Source organism: Dendrobates tinctorius, unplaced genomic scaffold (assembly GCF_039654945.1).
Source record: "Dendrobates tinctorius isolate UK_male_01 unplaced genomic scaffold, ASM3965494v1 ptg000016l, whole genome shotgun sequence".
Classification (NCBI taxonomy): domain Eukaryota; kingdom Metazoa; phylum Chordata; class Amphibia; order Anura; family Dendrobatidae; genus Dendrobates; species Dendrobates tinctorius.
The window spans coordinates 5,807,040-5,831,906 of NW_027361684.1; the positions used below are offsets into that span (position 1 = coordinate 5,807,040).

A 24,867-nucleotide genomic window follows, 5' to 3' on the forward strand; every position below is an offset into this window, starting at 1 on the left:
ACAATATTATTACACACCTTCCTGGAGTTATTGGAAGTGCTAGAAAAGCTAAAACTGCAGTGGAATGTTGGAGTAATCTAATTACAGATAGCATGTTGGAAACTATTGTTCGGTTCACTAACCAGTATATTGACACAATCAAAGAGCAATTCTCCAGAGAGAGGGACATCAAATACACTGATGTGATTGAACTCAAGGCATTTATTGGCTTGTTATACCTAGCTGGTGCTTTCAGAGCAAATAGGCAAAGTTTAGAGGAGCTGTGGGGGACAGACGGTGATGGCATCGAAAAATTCAGCCTTGTGATGAATCTGAAACGATTCAAAGTCCTGATCCGTTGCCTCCGTTTCGATGATCGAAGTACCCGGACAGAACGAAAAGGTTATGACCGGCTTGCACCAATTCGGGACATATTTCAACAATTTATTATGAATTGTCAAAAAAGCTATTGCCCGGGGCAAAACCTCACTATTGATGTGATGCTTCCAGGTTTCCGTGGAAGATGTGGTTTTCGGCAATATATACCATCAAAGCCAAACAAATATGGAATTAAAATTTTTGCCATGGTTGATGCAAGGATGATGTACACTATGAACATGGAAGTTTATTGTGGAAGACAGCCACCAGGTCCTTTCAATGTGAGCAACAAGCCTAGTGATGTGGTAAAGAGAATTGCTGAGCCAATGTTTGGATCTGGTCGAAATATCACTGCTGACAACTGGTTTACTGACTTTGATCTGATTGATTTTTTAAAAACGAAAAAGCAGTCATATGTGGGAACTGTTAGAAAAAACAAAAGGCAGTTGCCGCCAGATTTTCTATATACAAAAGGCAAACAACAGTATAGCACTATGTTTGGGTTCAGTAATGGAAAGATTTTAGTTTCTTACATCCCACGCGAGAGGAAAAATGTCATTTTGGTCTCTTCATTACATAATGATTACACCATTGATCCAGAGTCTGGGGAGCTAAGGAAACCAGAAATCATAACTTTTTATAATTTGACCAAAAGCGGCGTTGACACTGCTGACCAAATGTGTGGCAATTTCAATGTAAGTCGAAATACCAAACGCTGGCCAATGGTAATCTTCTTTACAATGCTGAATGTGGGTGGCATCAACTCACAAGTAATTTACCTCGGTAATGAACTTAAACAAATGCGCAGAAGAATGTACCTAAAACAATTGGCTAATGAACTGGTGAGTGGAGAGCTAAGCCTAAGAAGTACAAAGACGGTTGGAATGCCCCTTGCCCTGCAACACCGGTTGAAGAGATATCGTCCCAAGGACGTTCCAGAACAAACACCGACTCTACCACCTTCTAAAAGACGCAGTTGTACTACCTGCTCATTTGTATCTGGTTTCAGAAGGCTTTCTAAATATGACTGCAAAATATGTAAAGAATCAATCTGCCTTTCCCATGCAACTTTCGTCTGCCAGCCTTGCTTTTCTAAGTGTACCTGTGCTGCTTCTGCTGCAATTGAAACCACTGAAGATGAGTAGAAAATAATTAAGTAACATCTAAGTGCAATATCCTTTAAGTTTTTTTCCATAATTTTATATTTAAGCAATAGTTAAGTAAAGATAACTGGAGCCTATTTGGCGGTACTACCGAAAAGTGGTACTTTTAGTTTTAATAAGTTTATGGTTAATAAATGTTTTTTTTTGCATCTGATTTGGTGTAATCTCTTTTAATACATTCCTATGAAGGTCACTGACTACTTCTATAGTCCTGAAATTGAAATATGTAGCTACTATAGGTGGTTTTCTGACCTGTGCTTGTCAGGCACATTGCGCATGAACTGAGGAGAATCTATATTGCGCCTGACGGAGGGTTAAGATGATATATACTATTATTTAGGGATTAGGTTAGGGTCCCACCTACTGGACACTTTGTTGTATTGTCTTTTGTGCCTTTTTTAAAATATTCTTTTTGTATACTGTAATAACATTCTGAAGGATTTATTTTTATTGTTGTATGTTTCTCTTCAGCAGCTGTTCACGATTTAAGTCCACATTTTGTTATATATTTTACTCAAAGGGAGCCTGTCATGTCAAAAAACACTATTATCCTGCAGATGTGGGGTTGGTCTTCAGTGTGCTAAAGTTGAGTGACTGCCGGGAGGAATAAACTTTATTCCTCCTGGCAGCCTCCAACTTTCAGTCATAGAGGTGCGGCCAGCACGGCTTCAATCACCGCTCAGTAAATAGTGAGTCTGCAGTCACATTGAGCAAGCAGGATCCAGAATGAGTTTTCTACTGGACAATAGGGCCACCGGGGATAACAATAAGCTATTTACAAGCTACGCAGCTATACAGATCATTTGGCTTTATTTTATCTTGCTCAAAAATTCCTTTAAGCAAATGTTAACAAATATGTGTTTATGGCATAGATGTAATATAATAATAATAAATGTATTAAGATAATCAATTATGTAGAGACCAGCAATTTTTGCCAAAATGCACCGTTCCAGTAAAAGAAAAATTATACATGGGAATGCAAGTGGGTCGCCCGACAGGCCCGTGGGGTACTTGGTACCGGGCCGGTATCTCAGAGGGAAGTGTCACAGCGGTGACCCGGTCCGTGGCCCTGGGCGTCCATGTAAAGGGGGTAGAGTGATGGGGATAAAGTCATTGAGATGATTCGTGATGCCACCTGTGGTTTCTGGTCAGTTTGACCAGCGCTGCAGGGTTGCTTCTCTGGGACAGATGATGTGGTGCAGCAATGATGTTGTAGCCCTCCACAAGTAGGGCTGTAGTCCCAGGGCAGAGTAGATGAGGTTGGTGTAGATGAGGAGATAGTGAGGAGAAGTACCGTTGTGGCCAAAAGTATTGACACCCCTGCAATTCTGTCAGATAATACTCAGTTTCTTCCTGAAAATGATTGCAAACACAAATTCTTTGGTATTATTATCTTCATTTACTTTGTCTTAAATGAAAAAGCACAAAAGAGAATGAAGCAAAAAGCAAAACATTGATCATTTCACACAAAACTCCAAAAATGGGCCAGACAAAAGTATTGGCACCCTCAGCCTAATACTTGGTTGCACAACCTTTAGCCAAAATAACTGCGACCAACCGCTTCCGGTAACAATCAATGAGTTACTTACAATGCTCTGCTGGAATTTTAGACCATTCTTCTTTGGCAAACTGCTCCAGGTCCCTGATATTTGAAGGGTGCCTTCTCCAAACTGCCATTTTTAGATCTCTCCACAGGTGTTCTATGGGATTCAGGTCTGGACTCATTGCTGGCCACCTTAGAAGTCTCCAGTGCTTTCTCTCAAACCATTTTCTAGTGCTTTTTGAAGTGTGTTTTGGGTCATTGTCCTGCTGGAAGACCCATGACCCATGACCCATTATTGAAACAAATAGACAAAGCAGCAAATCACATTGAGGTGATTATTATGGGGGACTTCAACTACCCCGACATAGACTGGGAAACTGAAACCTGCGTATCTCAGAAAGGAAACCAATTTCTGTCAGTAACCAAGGATAATTATCTGTCACAACTTGTGCAGGGCCCAACTAGAGGGTCAGCCCTTCTGGACTTAATTTTAAGCAACAGGCCAGATAGAACAACAGAAGTACGAGTCGATGGGCACCTAGGGAGCAGTGACCACAATATAATACAATTCCACTTGTCCTTCAGTAAGGTGCCCTGGAAGTGGGTTACAAAAACGCTGAATTTCAGGAAAGCAAAGTTTGATCAGCTTAGAGATGACCTTCGCCGAATTGATTGGGACCATGTCCTCAAAAATAGGAGCACAGAAAATAAATGGGAAATATTTAAATCAGTTTTACACACCCACTGCGAGCTAGCCATACCGTACAGAAATAAAAGGGCTAGGAACAGGAGAACACCAATGTGGCTAAATAAGGATGTAAAAAGGGCAATAAATAACAAGAACAAGGCATTTAAGAAGCTAAAACAAGAAGGCAATGAAGAAGCATTAATAAGTTACAGAGAAAAAAATAAAATGTGTAAAAAACAAATACATTTAGCAAAAGTGGAAACTGAGAGACTCATTGCTAAGGAAAGTAAAACAAACCCCAAACTATTCTTTAATTATATAAACAGTAAAAAGATTAAAATTGATGGTGTCGGCCCTTTAAAGAACAATGAGGGTGAAATCATAGAGAGCGATGCGGGAAAAGCAAATGTTTTAAATACTTTTTTCTCAACAGTGTTCACACAGGAAAAGGATTTGCCAGGGGAAATGCAGAGTGATAATGTAAACTCCCCATTAAGTATTACCTGCCTAACCCAGGAAGAAGTGCAGAACCGCCATAGTAAGATTAAAATTGACAAATCACCAGGCCCTGATGGCATTCACCCTCGGGTATTAAGGGAGTTAAGTAATGTGATAGACAGGCCTCTATTCCTTATATTTAAAGACTCTATAGAAACAGGGTCTGTTCCTTTTCATTGGCGGCAAGCAAATGTGGTACCAATATTCAAAAAGGGATGTAAAAGGGAACCTGGAAACTATAGGCTTAACATCTGTTGTGGGTAAAATTTTTGAAGGGTTTCTAAGGGATACCATTATGGAATATCTCAATGTTAATAAATGTTTAACTCCATATCAACATGGATTTATGAAGGATCGCTCCTGTCAAACTAACCTGATCAGCTTCTATGAGGATGTAAGCTCTCAAATGGACCAAGGAGAATCATTGGATGTCATTTATCTCGACTTCTCTAAAGCATTTGACATTGTCCCACATAAAAGATTGGTAAGTAAGATGAGAAAGCTTGGGCTAGGAGAAAATGTGTGTAGATGGGTAGGTAGCTGGCTTAGTGATAGAAAACAAAGAGTGGTTATTAATGGTGCATACTCAGATTGGGCCGGGGTTACTAGTGGGGGACCACAGGGTTCTGTATTGGGCCCCCTACTATTTAATATATTTATTAATGATCTAGTGGATGGCTTACACAGTAAAATATCAGTATTTGCAGATGATACAAAACTATGTAAGGTAGTTAATACAAAGGAGGACAGTTTGCAACTACAGAGAGATTTGAGTAAATTGGAGAATTGGGCTGAAAAATGGCAAATGAGGTTTAACACAGATAAGTGTAAGGTTATGAACATGGGAAGGAGAAACAGATGCTACAATTACTTACTAAATAGGAAACTGCTGGGGAAATCAGACATGGAAAAAGACTTAGGCATCTTAGTCAATAAGAAGCTAAATTGGAGTGCCCTGTGTCAGGCAGCTGCCACCAAAGTAAATAGGGTCATGGGATGCATTAGAAGAGGTCTGGGGACACGAGATGAAAACATAATTCTCCCTCTGTACAAATCACTCGTTAGACCACTCTTGGAGTATTGTGTGCAATTTTGGACGTCGGTGCTCAAGAAAGACATTACTGAACTTGAAAGGGTTCAAAGGCGGGCTACTAAAATGATAAATGGAGTTGGTTCACTACAATACCCAGAAAGGTTATCAAAATTAGGTCTATTTACTCTAAAAAAGAGAAGACTTAGGGAAGACTTAATATATATGTACAAGTATATCAGAGGGCAATACAGAGATCTCTCCAATGAACTGTTTGTACCAAGAACTGTGACAAGAACAAGGGGGCATTCTCTTCGTTTGGAGGAAAGACAATTTCTGCACCAGCATAGAAGAGGGTTCTTCACGGTAAGAACAATGAGGCTCTGGAATTCTCTTCCTGAGGAAGTGGTGATGGCCAACTCACTGAATGAATTTAAGAAAGGAATGGATGCTTTTCCTGTGAATAACAGTATAGAAAGTTATGAATAACATAATATTATAGGTAGATGGTTGACCCAGCTTAGGGGAAGGAATTTTTTTCCCTATGGAGAAAATTGGCTTCTACTCTGTGGGTTTCTTGCCTTCCTCAGGATCAACAATGCAGAACAGCTGCACTAAAAATAGACTGAACTAGATGGACATAAGGTCTTCTTTCAGGCTTCAAAACTATGTTACTATGTTATTATGTTACCTCTGAGGGAGACCCAGCTTTCTCACACTGGGCCCTACATTATGCTGCAAAATTTGTTGGTAGTCTTCAGACTTCATAATGCCATGCACACGGTCAAGCAGTCCAGTGCCAGCAAAGCAACCCCAAAACATCAGGGAACCTCTGCCATGTTTGACTGTAGGGACCGTGTTCTTTTCTTTGAATGCCTCTTTTTTTCTCCTGTAAACTCTATGTTGAAGCCTTTGCACAAAAAGCTCTACTTTTGTCTCATCTGATCAGAGAACATTCTTCCAAAACGTTTTAGGCTTTTTCAGGTAAGTTTTGGCAAACTCCAGCCTGGCTTTTTTATGTCTCGGGGTAAGAAGTGGGGTCTTCCTGGGTCTCCTACCATACAGTACCTTTTCATTCAGACGCCGACGCAGAGTACGGGTTGACACTGTTGTACCCTCGGACTGCAGGGCAGCTTGAATTTGTTTCGATGTTAGTCGAGGTTCTTTATCCAACATCCGCACAATCTTGCGTTGAAATCTCTTGTCCATTTTTCTTTTCCATCCACATCTAGGGAGGTTAGCCACAGTGCCATGGGCTTTAAACTTCTTGATGACACTGCGCACGGTAGACACAGGAACATTCTGGTCTTTGGAGATGGACTTGTAGCCTTGAGATTGCTCATGCTTCCTCACAATTTGGTTTCTCAAGTCCTCAGACAGTTCTTTGGTCTTCTTTCTTTTCTCCATGCTCAATGTGGTACACACAAGGACACAGGACAGAGGTTGAGTCAACTTTAATCCAGGTCAACTGGCTGCAAGTGTGATTTAGTTATTGCCAACACCTGTTAGGTGCCACAGGTAAGTTACAGGTGCTGTTAATTACACAAATTAGAGAAGCATCACATGATTTTTCGAACAGTGCCAATACTTTTGTCCACCCTCTTTTTTATGTTTGGTGTGGAGTTATATCCAATTTGGCTTTAGGACAATTCTTTTTGTGTTTTTTCATTTAAGACAAATTAAATGAAGATAATAATACCAAAGAATTTGTGTTTGCAATCATTTTCAGGAAAAACTGAGTATTATCTGACAGAATTGCAGGGGTGTCAATACTTTTGGCCACAACTGTAGATGGTGCAGTGTTAGGCACAGAGAGGAAGCAGTGCTGAGTGGGTTGGCACAGGAAAAGGCAATAAGACAGCTGAGTGCAGTTCCAGTTCTTTTACTCACGTTCTTGGCACAGACAGGTGCCCGATTCAATGCTGCGGTCTCCAGATCAGGGGCTCAGCCAACTCCCAGGCAAAAGGAATTAGCCGCTCCAGCTCTCCCTTTCGTGTGCCTGTTCTGAACGTCTCCACACTAGCGCTTTTACTGAAGTACTTGTGGTTGTGTGTTAAACCCAAGTTCCTCCTTTCAGATGTTCCTTTGAACTCTACTTGTACGGCAGACAGCTGTAGCCTGCTTCGGGGACTCCTTGCTATCAAGTCCCAGCTCACTTACGTTGCTGTTGTGCCCCCAAGTCCTAGGTGGGAATAAAGTGGTGACAACTTCTATTCCTCCGGGGTCTGCTGCATGACCATCAGTATCCATACAACCTCGGGGACCGGACCCCGGCCATACGCTTAGAACTTGAGGAAGGGCTCCACTCCGACACTAGTCCTTAGTTCTCTTCTTCTCCTTACGTTCCGCACTAATCTTTCTTCCTTCTGGAGAATCAGGCTTTCTATTTCTCTTTCCCGTGCCAGCAGCTTCAGGTCACTGAAGTCTGCTGCAGCACCTCCTTCACTCCATCCCTCTCAGGGGATCTTCTCTCACAGACTGACCTAGTCCTAATCTTCTCCCGCTCTCTGGTGCAGTCTAAGCTCCACCCACCTCCCAGCACTCTTCGTGTTCCAAGCAGGGAGCCACCAAAGGTGCTTTGCTACACTACTATGTTGTGTGGGATGCAGGTGTTGGAGGCTGGCAAGGTGTTACCATCTTACCTGGAGAGTGGGATACTACACCTCAGGAGGACGTGCAGTACCTCTGTGGCGACTGAACCCTCAGGGGCGCCACACAAGCTTATGGTGTGGTTTGGTCCTGATGAAGAGGTTTGAAACCTTGAAACGCGTGGACATAATAAACTGCATTCATGCTTCACCTTCATGTGTGATTTTACCTTTGAACCTTGAGCAGTGCAGAACCACCATATTCCTCGTTTATTGCAGCTTATGACTGGGAACATTAGAAATACAAAGTGCACATAGCTTTGATCTATCATTTGCCTGGCACCCACCTAAAAAAAAAAATAAGGTAGATAACCAAGTTTACCTGTTCCCCTGTCAGCGTCTGCCAGAGGTGATAGCTTTTATAATCCTCTTCAAAGACAAGGACTTTCCCAACACTGGAATGTCTCGGTGCTCCAGCTATATACAGGGAGAATTTCCCACTTGCTGTGCTCACGCTGTATCCTGTTTTCAGTAACAAGTAATGCAAATTAAAATCCAGTGAAAAGTTTTCTTCATATTTCATTAAGAAACTTATAGGGACCCTGTCAACAACTTTTTCCACCCCCATCCCCCAAATAATTTATACACCTGTCATCCATTAAAAGGTCAGCTAGACAATCTCTATGTAATCATAAGGTACAGTACTAGCTATGAAAAATGGCATTTTTTAATTTGTGTCTGGAAATACATGACAGCATCTCAGCCTCCGCTGTACTACCGAACTGGCAGCACTCTCCCTTGGCTGATTGACAGGTCATGGCCACTAACCCATCAAGTCGCCTGGGCAAAATGCTACTAGTTGGGGAATGCAGCGGAGGCTGATGAGCTGTAAGTGCATCGTCAAGTCCCAGTGCATTTCAAGACTGAACTTCAAAATACGATTTCTCGTTGCTGAAGGATGACTTTGGAGTCAGAAGGGGACCGAATGGCTTATCTTTAGAAGGGCTACACTCAAATAAATTGTTTGGGTGTGTAAAAGTTGTTGACAGGTTAACTTTTAGGCCGGGGCAAGACTTGCGAGAAATCGCATCTCAATACCCGGCAGCCGCACACTCCGGCCTCGAGTGCTGGCGGCAGTGCCAGGTATTGAGATGCGAGACTCGTGCGAGTTTGTCACAAGTCTGACCCCGGCCTAAAAGTTACGTTATCAATTAATATCTTTCAATGCCTCTTCATGAATTAGACGTCCATTACTATTGATAGTCACAATAAGATAATAGACAGAACATATCCTTAAAAAATGAACATCTAATAGGCCAGGCTAACAAGATATTTTATGGCATAGTAAGGCTGGGTTCACATACTGCATATCAGCTACATTAGGATCCATTTTTGAGCCTTAGCTGTTCATAACTACTGACAAAATGGATACAAAGAGTTGTGATCCAGCCCTGGAGTTGGCACCTAGACATGTCCAGCACAACTGATGCCCTAGACAGGTTAGAACATTAACATTGAAAACAGTGGAATCAGTTTCCCATCAGTTTTTTTTTCCAATGTCCTAGTTTAACTTCAGATGGAAACTACAAAGCAGTTGGTCCAAAGAGTATATAGTCCATGGTCTGAAGCTCACAATTTAAAAGCAGAGGTGGCCCAAGCTTAATCCAATTCTTGGGTGGGACAAACTTTGTTTAATGTAGGGGTGGGACAAGCTCTGTTCAAATCATGGGTAGGACTAGATTTCTTGGTGCTTCAGATAGTGCTTTCAGAGTGCAACACATCACCCATGGTCCTTAAAGCTCAGCACGATAGCTGACAAGACAGTAAATCTTTCATGCAATCATTGCCAATTGTACCGTTCAACCCCAATCTTAGTGTTATATTATACAAATTGATAAAAAAGTGAAATAAAGGCCAACTTTACACGTCCTGATGATACCAGTGCTGGAAAAAACAGTACCAGTGGTATCTGTGTTGCATGTCCATGTGACATACTTGCATATGTGTGCGTCATCTGTATGCTGTCTGTATGCTGTCCATGTGATACATACCGGAACAAAATGCCTTGCAGAAAATAATGATTTTTATGTGTAAAGGTTTGCAAACTTTGCAAAGACCCTAGATAGATAGACAGACAGACAGACAGAAAAACAAAAGCAGAGCTAGGAATACATTCAGGTACTGTGCCTCTCAGGCAAATACTAAACCTTCAATATAATAGAAGAGAAAGAATGAGAAAGGTTCTGAATTTTGAACTGAAACGTCATCATTATGGGTTGTTAAATAGCACTTTTTAACCTTTGCAAGTTGGTATGAAGCCTCAATTTTTCTTCTACTTGATAGATAAATAGATAGATGGATATCTAATTTCAAAACACCAGAACACATTGTACCCTGGTTTGCCTGCTTGGAATCCCGGAACCTGCCATCACTGCCAGAGATCGTAAGCATGAAGTCTACAGCCTGATGCCCTGATCCCTGCCAGCTGTCTGTAGTCCGATGCCATCGTGTCCTTGCCGGTAACCGGGCTTGCCTTCTAGCACGTACTATTCCATGGACCTTGGCGTGCCACGCACGCACCTTGCCGTGTTTGCATGTTATCACGTTTTTGCACTGAATGTTATCCTGAATTTGCCTTAATGAAGATACCTTGAACTTGTGTCTTGTCTTGTTTCCTGCACGTCCTTGTCATCAGACACTCATACCTAGTGTCTACTTGAGCCGGCCGTCTGGTGCCAGCAGTCATGGTGGCTCACCCCCTTGGTCTTGCCCCTGACACTCCCTGTATAGGGGGTGGTCTCGCCCTAGGTGGGTGGGTGCCACGACCCAGATGGTCCACTCTAAAGAAAACGACTCAGCGTAAGCTGACCTTGTCACAGATGGACCTTCCCAGCTTGATAATATCAGCTCACAGCTGTCTGCTTTACCTTTGCTAGTTAGCAAAAATGTATTTATTTATTAGGTTAATACATATAGAGTAAGCTACACATGCAAGGCACAAATTACATATCTTACAGATATCTAGCTAGCTCGCTTTGCAAATCATATGAAAATCTTTAATTTTTATTGTGCATTTCATTCCAGTATGTGACACAGGGATTTCACATGTATGTCATCTGTGTGCGTGATGTATTATCATTAGAGTTGAGCGAAACAGGTCGAAACATTTCAAAAGTCGGGTTTCATGAAACAAAACCCGACCCTAGGATGAGGTCGGCCACGAGGTCGGCGACTTACGCGCCAAAGTCGCGTTTCAAAAGTTTGTTTTGCGCTCTTTTTCAGCCAATCAGGATCCACGGACACTGTGGGCAACGTGATGACATAGACAGGGGTCACCACCATCTTTCAGAAGGGCATGCAAGTGATTGGCTTGCTTTGGTGGGCGTCACAGGGGTTATAAAAGGGCGTGCACGCCGACCGCCATCTTATTTCTGCCGATCTTAGCATAGGGAGAGGTTGCTGATTCTGTAGGGAGAGCGTTAGGCAGGGAAGAAGAAAAAAAAACTGCTTCTGCTGCTAGCGATTTTGCCTGTACAACACACCAGTCACTGTGTGTGCAGTGCAAGGGGAGGCTATATTGTGGTGGATCAGCGGTGTTGGTTGTTAGGCTGCCTTCTAAGGCTTCCTGACAGCTGCATTGCTGTTTACCCACTGCTCTGCAAACTGCTTTTTTAAAAGCAATCCCAATTTTTCTTTTTGTCCTGCTGAGGTACTGAGCGTGCATTTTTTCACACCATACAGCGTCAGTGGGCCTCACACAATCCAAAAGTGTCCAGTGTCCACTAGTGTGTGCAGAAATTCAAAATCTCCCTTATCCTGTAGTCACTTTTTTCACACCTGTGCCATCGAGCCTGTGACATAGCGCTCTGATATTCAGTGAGCCTCACACAATCCAAAAGTGTCCAGTGTCCACTAGTGTCTGCAGAAATTCAAAATCTCCCTTATCCTGTAGTCACTTTTTTCACACCTGTGCCATCGAGCCTGTGACATAGCGCTCTGATATTCAGTGGGCCTCACACAATCCAAAAGTGTCCACTAGTGTCTGCAGAAATTCAAAATCTCCCTTATCCTGTAGTCACTTTTTTCACACCTGTGCCATCGAGCCTGTGACATAGCGCTCTGATATTCAGTGGGCCTCACACAATCCAAAAGTGTCCAGTGTCCACAAGTGTCTGCAGAAATTCAAAATCTCCCCTGTCCTATAGACACCTTGTACCTTGTTTTACATTACTATATAGTTTGTTGGATTTTGTCTACATTTCTACCAAAAATGAGGAAGGCTCGTGGAAGAGGCCGTGGAATTGGGTGGGGGTTGGCAGCTGGTAATGATGGTGTTGGTGGTGGATCTGATGGTAGTGGCAAAAGCAAAATAGGACCGAATGCAGGAGGTGTTGAGCCTGCATCATCGTCTGGCTCCACAAGGCCTCGAAGGCTTAGTTTTCTAGGAGTTGGCAAACCGCTTTTAAAGCCAGAGCTTCAGGAAAAAGTTTTGTCTTACATTGCTGACTCAGCCTCCAGCTCTATCGCCTCCTCTTCTGAAGTTGTAAAAAATAAAAGCACTGAGTCGTCATTGGAGGCTCATGTTCATGAACCACACCTTTCCTTGTGTCCTTCACCCCAACCAAGATTGAAGGATGACGCAGGCCATACTACTGATTACTCCATGGAGCTGTTTTCACATACCATGCCTGGATTATCAAGTGAAATGGTGAATTACCCAGGCCAAGATGAATCTGACATGGAGTGCACTGATGCACAGCCGCTGATAGATGATTCTGCTGGTACATTCACTCAGAGCACTACATTGTCCTCGCAGTGTACAGAGCCAGATTCTGACCCTGATGAGACTCAGGTGCCCCTTCCCGCACACTATACCACCATACACGGTGACAGAGGAAGGTGCACATGACATTGAAGAGGAGGTGATGGATGACCCAGTTGTTGACCCAGATTGGCATCCATTGGGGAAGAGGGTGCTGCTTCCAATAGCTCAGATGAGGAGGAGCATCCACAGCAGACATCGACATCGTAACAGCTGTTATCTGGCAGGCCCGGAGCACTCCAAAGACAGGTTCCAAAAATCAAAAGAGTTGCTGGACAGCTTGTCCAGACGGTCAAAAGATCACAGTGTGCTAGGCCGCAAAATGTCTGCCAAAGTAGCAAGAGTGCAGTGTGGCACTTTTTTGAACAAAATCCTCATGATCAGGCAAAGGTTATCTGTAAGAAGTGCGCAAAGACCTTTAGCTGAGGGAAAAATCTGAAAAATTTGAATACCAGTTGCATGCTTAGACATTTAACCACCATGCACTTGCAAGCGTGGACACAACACCAAACCTCAAGTGCCACATGTGCAACTGATCACAAAGAAGGTAGTCAACAACGCTACATTGTTTCCCCCACTTTAAGCCCACCGGTTAGCACAGCAGCAAATGTTTAGGTGTGGTTGCAAGGCCACAGCAGTCAGGGAATCCCACTGTTATATCAACGAAATACTGAATCTAGGCCATCAGAAGGAGTTGGTGTTCTATCACCATCATCAACCCTCTCTCAGTCCGCCCTGTCCACCGCTACTTCCACCATATGCAGCTCTCAAGTCCAGCTCACCCTCCCAGACACTATGAGTAGGTCAAGAAAGTACTCAGTCTCTCATCCGCGTACACTGGGTTTGAACGCCCACATTGCCAAACTAATCTCGTTTGAGATGATGCCCTATCGGTTGGTGGAAAGCGCAGCTTTCCGCGAACTCATGGCCTATGCAGTACCACGCTATGACCTACCCAGTCGCCACTTCTTCTCTCGCAAAGCCATCCCAGCCCTCCACCATCATGTAAAAGACCGCATTGTCCATGCACTCAAGCAGTCAGTGAGTGGAAAGGTGCACCTCACAACTGATGCATGGTCCAGTCGGCATGGCCAGGGCCGTTACGTGTCCATCACTGCGCACTGGGTTAACGTGGATGCAGGGTCCACAGGGGACAGCGGTGGTGGGACAGTGCTGCCTAGCCCACGGTATAGGAAACAGTTGGCTGTAGGCGTTCGACCCTCCTCCTCCTCCAGAAGCGAAAGCTCGTCCACAGAGCGCAGTCGTACGAGCACTCCATCTGCAGCTGCCACTGTTGCACACGAGGTGTCCCCCTATCGAGCAGCTAGTGGAAAGCGTCAGCAGGCTGTGTTGCAGATGATGTGTTTGGGCGACAGACACACCGCCGAGGTGCTGGCCGAGTACTTGAAGCGACAAACTGAGTCATGGCTGGGCAGTGTACATCTTGAGGCAGGCAAGGTAGTTAGTGATAACGGCCGTAATTTTGTGGCAGCCATAGCCCTTTCAAAACTCAGCCACATACCTTGCTTGGCTCACACCTTGAACCTGGTGGTGCAGTGCTTCCTCAAAAATTATCCAGAGTTAACAGCCCTGCTCCAGAAGGTGCGAAGACTGTGCGCGCACATCCGCCGGTCGCCTGTACACTCCGTTCGTATGCAGAAGCTGCAGCGATTGCTCCACCTTCCCAACCACCGCCTCATTATCGACATTGCAACAAGGTGGAACTCCACCCTGCACATGGTGGAGCGGCTGTGCGAGCAGAGGCAGGCCATAATGCATTTGTGGGAGGATACACGGCCAGGCACTTTGAGAGCAGACATGGAGTTGACAGGTGTGCAGTGGTCGAAGCTGAAAGACCTCTGTAAAGTCCTTCAGTGTTTTGAGGAATGCACACAGCTGGTAAGCGCAGACGACGCCATCCTAAGCATGAGCATCCCACTTATGCGTCTGCTCATGCAAACTTTGACGCACCTTAAGGAGCAGGCGTCTGCAGCCAATGTTGATGAGGAGGAAGAGGAGGAGGGAATCCTTGATGACATTCAGCCATTGTCTGCTCAGGGACCTCTCCTGGACGAGGTGGAGGAGGAGGAGGAGGATGATGATGGGGATGATTACTTAGGGGAGGAGGATGCATCTCGTGGGGCAAGTGAAAATGTTGGCGTGGCAAGGTCTGGTACAGGGTTTGTGCGTGACTGGAGGGATGTGGATTTGCCAGAAAGTGCTCCTCCACCCAGCACTCACAGTGCATCATTGACACCGGGAACATTGGCCCACATGTCAGATTATGCCTTGCAGATCCTAAAAAGGGACCCCCGCATTGCCAAAATGATGAACGATGACGACTACTGGTTGGCCAGCATCCTGGATCCACGCTATAAAGGCAAATTACAAAACATCATGCCACAGGAGAACCTTGACCTAATATTGGCTAATAAACAAGCAACTCTGGTAAATCGGTTGCTTGAGGCATTCCCAGCACACAGCAGCGGTGATGGTTCTCACACGAGCCGTGCGGGCCGGGGGCAGCTTGGCAGAGGTGTTCATGGTGCACACAGCAGAAGTGGCGTTGGAGACAGGGGTTTCATGACAATGTTGTGGACTGATTTTTCACGTACCGCTCACACAACTGGTAATACTGCATCGATGGAAAGTGACAGGAGACAGCAGTTGTCAACTATGGTTACAAACTACTTTTCCTCCCATATCGATGTTCTCCCACACAGGTCATTCCCCTTTGACTATTGGGCCGCTAAACTGGACACCTGGCCTGAATTGGCACAATATGCCTTACAGGAGCTCGCTTGCCCAGCTGCAAGTGTGCTATCGGAAAGAGTCTTCAGTGCAGCTGGATCAATCCTGACAGAAAAAAGGACCCGTCTGTCAACCCAAAATGTGGATGATCTAACCTTCATTAAAATGAACCATGCATGGGTTTCCAAGGATTTTGTCCCACCTTCCCCTGATGACACATAGGGTGACAGAAAAATGGCTTGCTTTGGTCCACCTCTTCCTGGGACTTGACCTATTTCGCCTTTTGCATCAGCTGAATGTCCAACATCAACATATGCCACTTTCTAAAACTCCCTAACTGTGCTGCCTCCCCCCCCCATGGCCGGGGTCACCACCTAGCGCACGACACCGTGCGAGTGCCGTTGCCCTGGACAGGTGGGTAGGCCGACTCTTGGGCGCGGGCACTGGCACAGGGTCCCTCATAGTGCAATCAAGTGTCTCTGACGGTGGTGGTGCACACCCGCCGTCAGACACACCGCCGTACTATGAGGGGCCCAGTGCCAGTACCGACGCCCACGAGTGGGCCCCCCTTGCTTGGGCAGGGCCCCAGCATTTGCAATCTTCACCTCTCCCTGCTCCTCCGCTGTGTAGTCTGGGCCGTCAAATCCATACTGTGCCTGACACCGTCTGAGCCTGCCTCCTGATGTATAGACATATATTTTGAATGTGTACGCTATCCATACATGTTATCCGGGGATACGGTACCCTTTCTAACCTTTGTGCAATCACGTGCAAGCCATACTGGGCCTAACACCGTCTGAGCCTGCCTCCTGATGTATAGACATATATTTTGAATGTGTACGCTATCCATACATGTTATCCTGGGATACGGTACCCTTTCTCACCTTTGTGCAATCACGTGCAAGCCATACTGGGCCTAACACCGTCTGAGCCTGCCTCCTGATGTATAGACAAATATTTTGAATGTGTACGCTCTACTCATACGTGTTATCCTTGGATACGGTACCCTTTTTCACCTTTTTGCCATCACGTTTAATCCATACTGGGCTTGAGAACGGCTGGCGAGCTGTTAAGCAAGCTACAGCACCAGTGGTTTGCACACGTAAGTTTTTCATTTTTTCAGGAATGACGGTTAGGCCTAATTCCGGAACTGCGGTTGACCTGCACTTACTGGGAAATCATCGTTCGCGGGTAATAATTGTAATCAGTGATCCCCATCACTAACGTTGTTCAGCGGGTTATCTGCACCTGTAAGCGACAAACGCTGGCCTTTTCAGTGTAGTGCACATGCAGCCACGGACATGTAAGGGCATGACACACCAGTTATTGGCCAATCTCATGTGCCAGAGCCTCACGTGTCCCTTTAGTAAGCCGGACTCGGACCGCGGGGCATGACGGAGTCTCGTTCGTTAATGGAATTAAGCTTGCAATGTGTGCATCTGTTCTGTAGCTGGCATGGTTGAGGTTTCCCAGGTGGAGTCGAATTTAACCGTAGGCTCCACTCCTGGTGGTGCCCTTCTGGACATTCCTTTAAGGTTCAGCTTTGCAACCATACTGCCCACGTAAAACAAACACTTTGCCTTCATGAACGCTGTTTGGAGGGTCATGACTAGTGGGAATAACGCCGCCCAATCAGTTAACCTGCTAGAGAGATCCTTCGTTGCTCCCAAGCATGACATCACACTCCCTAGGAGGAAGGTAATGCCACTGTGGCGACCGTACTCCTGGGGGCGACACAAGTGCACTGATGCCCAGCCACTGCTCGATGAATCTGCTGGTACATTGACCCAGACCACTACATTCCCCTCGCACGCTACACGGCCTGAATCTGACCCTGATGAAACTCAGGTTACCCTTCCCATATACAGTTCCATCTTACACGGTGACAAAGAGGAAGCTGCAGATGAAAGTGCAGGTTCGGCCCACCCGCCATCAGACACACCACCGTACTATCAGGGGCCCTGTGCCAGTGCTGTCGCCAACGAGTGGGCCCCCCCTGCTTGCTCAGGATCACAGCACTTGCAAGGTTGAAATACTGTGCAGTGAGATGGAAGATGGGGACGACGAGGAGTCCAGACTAGTACAGGGATTCCCTAGCGAGGAGACTTATTTGATTGTTTTCAATGTTGGGACAGCAATTTTTGGGGAGCACTATACTCTGGAGAATGATAGATGGGGCCCACCATACACTGGAACATTCCAAAGGTGGACATCAGACACTGGAGCAGCATTTACAGGGCCCATTATACACTAGAGCATTAGAAATGGGGCCCATTATGTTTGGAGCATTATTTGGGCCCATAAGACAGTGGAGCTTCATCCATGGGGACCAACATATACTGTAGCATTATGTGGAGCTCATCATATACTGTTTCAAACATTATATGGGACCAATGATTCTGTATGGAGAAATAGATGGGCCTCGTCATGAGATGTAAAAAGTGAAGTATTTTTCATTGTACTGTACCGCTATTTCTCTGCCGTATCGGAGCATGATGAGTTGTGGTATGTGTTAAAGGGGCGCTCTTTCGCCCAGGGCACATGAAAACCTGGAGCCAGCCCTACCCCCCCACAACTTTAGCCAAATAACCCCCATTTTTCAGTGCGTAACTTGTATTATGAAGTTAATTAAGGTTGACAAGCTTAAGTAAGAAGAATTGATGCTTTTGGCATTCAAATGGGCACTGTAGGTGTGTTTCCTGTCCTCCTCTCACTGCCGACTTTTATTCCCCATTGACTTACATTGGGTTTCGTGTTTCGGGACGACCCCGACTTTTCCCTATAATCGGCCGATCTTGCTCGACCCGACTTTTGGAAAAGTCGGGTTTCACGAAACGAAACTCGACCCTAAAAAAACAAAAGTCGCTCAACTCTAATTATCATTTGTGCTGCCAGAAAAAAAAGGACATGTCTACGTGTGGGTAAGACAGACAGATGGTCCATGTGAGAATAAGGACATGTGTGCAGCCCCATAAATTAAAATGGCTGTTTGTGTGTACGTCAATCAAGGACGTGTGAAAACGGACATCACAAGTACAAGAAACACGGACGCGTGAAGGGGTCATAGATAAAAATATTTATGCTCCCCTTCTCAATGGCACCCAAAACAATCCTTTACTGTGTATACTTCTCGTTCCACCAAGAATGCATACAATGGAGTGTCATAGTGTTTTATTCAACCATACAGTTCACAAAAATATTTAATCCCCAATAATCATTGGGTTCTAAATGTCACCTTTGTGAAGTGGCAGAACAAAAAATAATTACCATACTTCATAGCATGCAAATTTAGCACAACTGCAAGAGAAATATGGACTCTCGATTTTTTTCAGTTCAAATATGATTTGTATCTCCAAATATAAGTTGTCTTCGTGATATAATCTATGTTAAAAAAACAAAACATTAAATGTTAGCACTTACCCAAGTAGCTGTAGTCTACTTTTTTGCTCAAATCAAAGGACTCATTCAGAAATCTGACTTTATGTGGCTTTGAATCTGTGAAATACACCATCAAACCTCCCGACCAATCAAAGGCACCAACTGCTCCAAGCACCAACGTATTCTGCACAGATAACATGGAAGTTATATCACATTGTTTGAAAATATACATTTTTGATTAATCAGGCTGTCTAAATGGTTGTGTCTCAAGTTAAAGGGTAAACTTACCAAGTGCAGAAAGAGAAGAAAAGTTCCAGCTTCTGGTAAAATTTTAAAAAATGATCTTTATTCCGTCAAAATACATTAAAAGTATTGGACAGGATGGTCAGCAAGGGACGCGTTTCGAACACAGTTGTTCTTTGTCAAGCTTGCTGACCATCCCGTCCACTACTTTTAATCTATTTTAATGGAATCATTTTTTGAAATTTTACCAGAAGCTAGAACTTTTCTTCTCTTTCTGCATCTGCCAACACGAGTAGTCGGCTCGTGGTTCCGTGCACGCTGGACTTCAACGCACTTTAACGGTGAGATAGCATCATCCTCTTTCTGTTTCTGTAAACTTACCAAGTGCTTGCAAAACGAGCAATTTTGCAACCTTCTCGTATTAAAAATCCATTCCATTGTCTATAATAGAAGGATTTTCAACTTTATAGTTTACTAGCTGAAGAGCCCGGCATTGCCTGGGCATAGTAACCAACTGTGGTTAGTTATAAAAAATTATAATGATTATATTGCACATAAACAACGTGCATCTAATCCTATCCTGTGTGATACTGACTGCTGAGCCGTGTATCTAATCCTATTCTGTGTGATACTTTGGGCTAAGCTGCGTATCTAATCCTATCCTGTGTGATACTGACTGCTGAGCTGCGCATCTAATCCTCTCCTGTGTGATACTGACTGCTGAGCTATGTATCTAATCCTATCCTGTGTGATACTGGGCTTCCCCTGCAGTCTGTGTCAGAGGGTGGTCTGTGTTGGCACAGTAATAAATTGTGTTATTTCCAGCGTTACAGAAGGACGATAACACCATAGAAATGATAAGAATAATAGGCCTCAGTTACCACAACTGTCTACAAAGAAAACTGTTGCTGATATCAACCAATCACAGCTCATTTTTCATCTTTTAAACAGCTCTGGGACAGCGTGGCGAGTTTTGAGTGGCGACTTTTGTGTTTCGACTTTATGTGGCGAGGTTGGTGTATGTGTGGTGAAATGTGTGCTGAGGGTGGTATATGTGTTGAAGCACGTGGTAGTGTGTGGCGCATTTTGTGTGTGTGTTCATATCCCCGTGTGTGGTGAGTATCCCATGTCAGGGCCCCACCTTAGCAACTGTACGGTATATACTGTTTGGCGCCATTGCTCTCATTCTTTAATTCCCCCTTGTTCACATCTGGCAGCTGTCAATTTGCCTCCAACACTTTTCCTTTCACTTTTTCCCCCATTATGTAGCTAGGGGCAAAAATGTTTGGTGAATTGGAATGCGCAAGGTTAAAATTTCGCCTCACAACATAGCCTATGACGCTCTCGGGGTCCAGACGTGTGACTATGCCAAATTTTGTGGCTGTAGCTACGACGGTGCAGATGCCATTCCCGGACATACATACATACATACACACTGTGATGTAGCGCTGTCATTCAAGGTTGGGGGACACTCGCTTGGCAGCAAATAAATCACATCTGGTATGGGTTTTCCATAAAACCATATCAGTCCGTGAGGTTTATTCACCATCATAAACCACAGCAGCAATATACAACAGCGTAGCGTCCATTATATAGCTTCACATTACCGCATAGCGTCCATTAAACAGGCTATTTAGCCCCAGGGTTATCTCACCCACGTCAGGGTTCCCATATCGCTGACTCTCAGACGCTGGCCGCCATTACACACACAGCCGCTCCACAGGCTGTTAGCCAGGAGATCCTTCTCCTCACGGGACCTTCCAAACTGGACCAATCAGGTCCCTGCATTCACACCTTGTGACCTACCCTGGCCACCTTATATGGTCCGTAGCCACGCCCACTGGGTCACATGGCTATGACCTCATCACAGGTCCTTCACACACTTACAAAGCCTTTTACTATAGGCGTTTTCAGACACACCCCTGGGTGGATTTGTAGGTAACCAGAACCCGCCCATCTCTCTAGTTACCTGAAGACTTCTCCCTTACACTTAGAAACAACACCTCAGCAATGATACTGCTGATCACACATACACAAGTCTCCATCTCAAAGCCACCCACTTTGAGATACATAACTATCCTTCAGGATTCTGCCACTCATCCGTTCTCTTGGGACATCCACACAGCGCCCCCTAGTGGACACAGTGGTCATTACACCACAACACTCACATTGAGCTTTATATATTAGATTGATCTGTTCTTGCGCCCTTGCCTATGATGCAGGCTCACACTTTGAGCCCGCATTTTTACCTACACATGATGGCTGATTTCTTCAACCATCGTGTACCTTTAACAGCTGCAGGTGGAGTGGATCTCTGTCCACAGCTATTAACCTGTTAAATCCCACAGTCAATCTCTGACAGCAGGATTTACTACACGCCGACAGGGACACCCGTCATTCCACACTCCAATTGGCGGGCCCATGACATAATTGCGAGGTGCCGATGAGTTGTCATGTCATCAAAGGTCTGCTGATGACCCCTATGTCTGTCGTTACGATCCTCCTGTTATCCTGATTAAGATTTCTCCTCAAGCACTGTTATATATATAGCAAGCGATCGGATGATCGCAGCTTCAAGGGCGACTATTAAATACAGTAAAAAGGATTTTAAAAAAATTTTTAAAAATATGAAAAAAAAAATTTCAGAAAACACTGTAAACAGGAAACAATTCAAAATGCCAAAAATGGTGCATTTTTTTGGTTGCTGCAATACCGAAAAAAAGGTTGTAGGAAGCAATCAATCAAAATGTAATATCTATCTCAAAATGGTATCAGTAAAAATGTGGCATTCCCCCCTGAAAGTATCAGCCCTTACATGGCTCCATTTACTGAAAAAATGAAAACGTTACAGGCGACACAAAAAAATATATATTTTTTTTTCAATTTGTGATTTTTTTCATTTTTAAAATAAAAAAAATTGGACAAGTTTGATATGACCATAATCATCCTTATGAGGATGCCAGGTCATTTTTGCTACACAGTAAAAATAATTTCCCAAACAAAAGATCAGAATTGCGGGTTTTTTCTGCAATTTCACCGCACTTGGATTTTTTCCTGTTTTCCAGTGCATTATGTGGTAATAAAATAATGTTACTCCTAAGTACAACTCTTCTTGCAAAAAACAACCCTTCATAAATCTTTGTGGACAGAAAAACGTAAAAAGCTATGGCTATTGGAAGGAGATGAGGAAAACAACAAAAATGAAAAAAAAAAATGGAAAATAGTCGTGGCGGGAAGTAGTTAAAGATGAATGAATTGATCTACCCCATTTCAGACAAGAGATTCACAAATCAGTGTGTACGCGCCCTGATTTGAGACTCATTGGGCAAAATGATTCCATTTGATTAACGAAAATAGTAACAAACGTGATCAACTAATTTTGCTCTAAATTCTGGTGAATTGGAAAATCTAGGCAAATCGACTGCCGGACGGATCTTCCTCACTTCCTCAGGTGGCTTCAGTCACATACCTTATCCTTTAAATGAGCCGAAAATCCAACTTCAGCCAAGTCAAATTCTAATGAATCACCTTTAGTTCCTGCAGAAAAGCAATGTTTTACCCTTGTATAAGAATACACATGGAGGATATGTGGACAGTAAGAGGATTGTGAACTAAGTTGAAAATTTCACATTGGATGCACAATATGGCTTAAAGGAGTTGTCCACTACTAGGACAACCCCTTCTTGAACTAAATGTTTAGCCCCTATAAAATAAAAAAGCCTATACTCACCTCCGATGCTTGCGCAGCCCCAGCAGTGTCAGCACTCGCAGTACAGGGCTGTAATGCGGTGGAATGACACGTGGTGCCCGGTGCCCAATCAGCGCTGGCGTCACTGTCCCCACCTTTGGACAAATTCAACATGAAGAGGACGTCCAGGCTGCAGCTAATCCCAGATTTTCTCTTCATGTTCAATTCGACAGGAGCGGGAGACAGTGACTCCAGCGCTGATTAGGCACCAGGCACCACGTGTCATTCCACTGTGAGTGCTGACACAGGACCGTGAATGCTGACACAGCTAGAATGGCGCAAGCACCAAAAGTGAGTATAGGATTTTTTATTTCATAGGGGCTAAACATTTAGTTCAAGAAAGGGGTTGTCCTAGTAATGCACAATTCCTTTAAAGGTGTGGTCCGAAATCAAATTAATTTTCATCCTAAATCCCCATCTATTTAATGCCACAATCTAATCTATGTTTTAATATACTTTAATGAAATATTCCCTATTATTACCTAATTAGTTACACTAATTGCTTTTTTTTCACAAGTTCCTTTTTGACGACGCCTCGTTTGAGAATGCATGCCAGTGTGCGATGTAAGACAAATACCCTGCTGGCACAGACCAGTGCCGCCCCTGCAAGTGACATCACAGTGCGCTCTGTTGCCAGCTTGTTATTACTGATCTGAGTCTGCAAGAGAGCGCACTGTTATTGTGCACAAAAGGAGGGATTAGTCTAGCCCTTAAAATGAAGGTCAACGATGATGCTTTGTTTCAGGGAGGGGCAGGGGCTGTGGCCAGATGACGCTTGGTTTGGGTATCCCAGGCTTGCAATGGGATTCTCAAACGAAGCATCATCAAAAAGGATGTTGTAAAAAAAAAATTAATGAAAGTATATTAAAAAATAGATTTTATTATGGCATTAAATAGATAGGCATTTAGGATGAAAATTAATTTGTGCTTCGGACCACATTGTCTACAATTCGCAGCCCATTTTGAAAGCCATCTATAGAATCACAGATGCATCCATCACGGCTCTCTTCTCTAGAAGACACTATTCTTTTAACTAAGGTAATTTTTACATTTCAAATTTTACCTTCAACTCTAGCCATCTTCTGCTGCAGGGAGGAAATTAGCCCATCCAGTTTGGAGTAGTCTTCTACTCTTATGACGTGGTCCTTTTCTTCAGTAGCGATAAGTTTTAGCTCATTATAGGCATTTGTTTTGTTAAATGCATCACCGACCTGTAATAAGCAACACCATAGAATATTTAATGTTCTTATTTTACATTTCTGTATTTTATTTTATAAAGTTTTAAAGAGGAGAGCCAAAAATGCACTGTAGGAAACTGGTGTCACATTGACTTGTTGATTTCCATGGGAGACTGCCCTAGGAATGTTCAGTGATCTGTGCAGAGATCATGGCGGAGTTAGCGGTTGAGCTGTCCTCTCACCTACTGCAAATTGTTTGATCCTGCATTAATTATTATTTATTTTAAAGTGCCATATTGGTCCAGGATCTATATGTGGGCGCTACCTACTATTGTAATGCTGCCTACAGAGATATTGTGATGAGTACTGTCAAGTGAACAGAAAGAAACCACTGGAGCCATAGGCGGAGGAGGACATGACTTGGGGATGGGTGGACCTTTACTCCTGCAGCTTTTTTGGTATAGTGGTATAGATTTTAAGCACGAGGGATGTTGCTTTAAGAGTAAGAAGCCCAGTATGTCTGTGCCTGGTGGGTTACTGTGACGAGGGTGGGGTTATATAGAACAGGAAATCTGTGTCTCTCTCTCTCTCTTTCATGCACAGGATGAACAGGAGGAAGCATTTCCCGCCCTCCCGCCCCCGTTTATAATCATTGTCCTAAAACGCTTTAATTATTGCTTGTATGATGAATGCTTTATTGTATTTTTGAAATTACCATTGTATATTTTGCTCCAGGTTCAATTTTATCATGGCTATAAAGAGTTAACAGCATTAACCTTCTAAGCCCAAGGGAAGGGCAATCCTTCAGCCATGGTTCCCCAGAGGTTTCCTCCACAGAGGATTTTCCTCTCCTGAGTGCTGTAGGATGACTCTTTGTGAG

General features: G+C 44.1%; 1 protein-coding gene across 1 annotated transcript in view; it reads right to left on the reverse strand.

Annotated features, from left to right (window-relative positions):
- Positions 1–24,867, reverse strand: part of ITGAE (integrin subunit alpha E) — a 265,900-nt gene that overhangs the window by 94,626 nt on the left and 146,407 nt on the right. Inside the window, exons 11-14 of the mRNA XM_073565319.1 lie at positions 23,873–24,020; positions 22,531–22,598; positions 18,861–19,002; positions 8,250–8,389 (exon numbers count right to left, since the gene is read on the reverse strand). Of these exons, the coding sequence (XP_073421420.1) occupies positions 8,250–8,389; positions 18,861–19,002; positions 22,531–22,598; positions 23,873–24,020 (498 nt within the window). The remainder of the gene's footprint in view (positions 1–8,249; positions 8,390–18,860; positions 19,003–22,530; positions 22,599–23,872; positions 24,021–24,867) is intronic.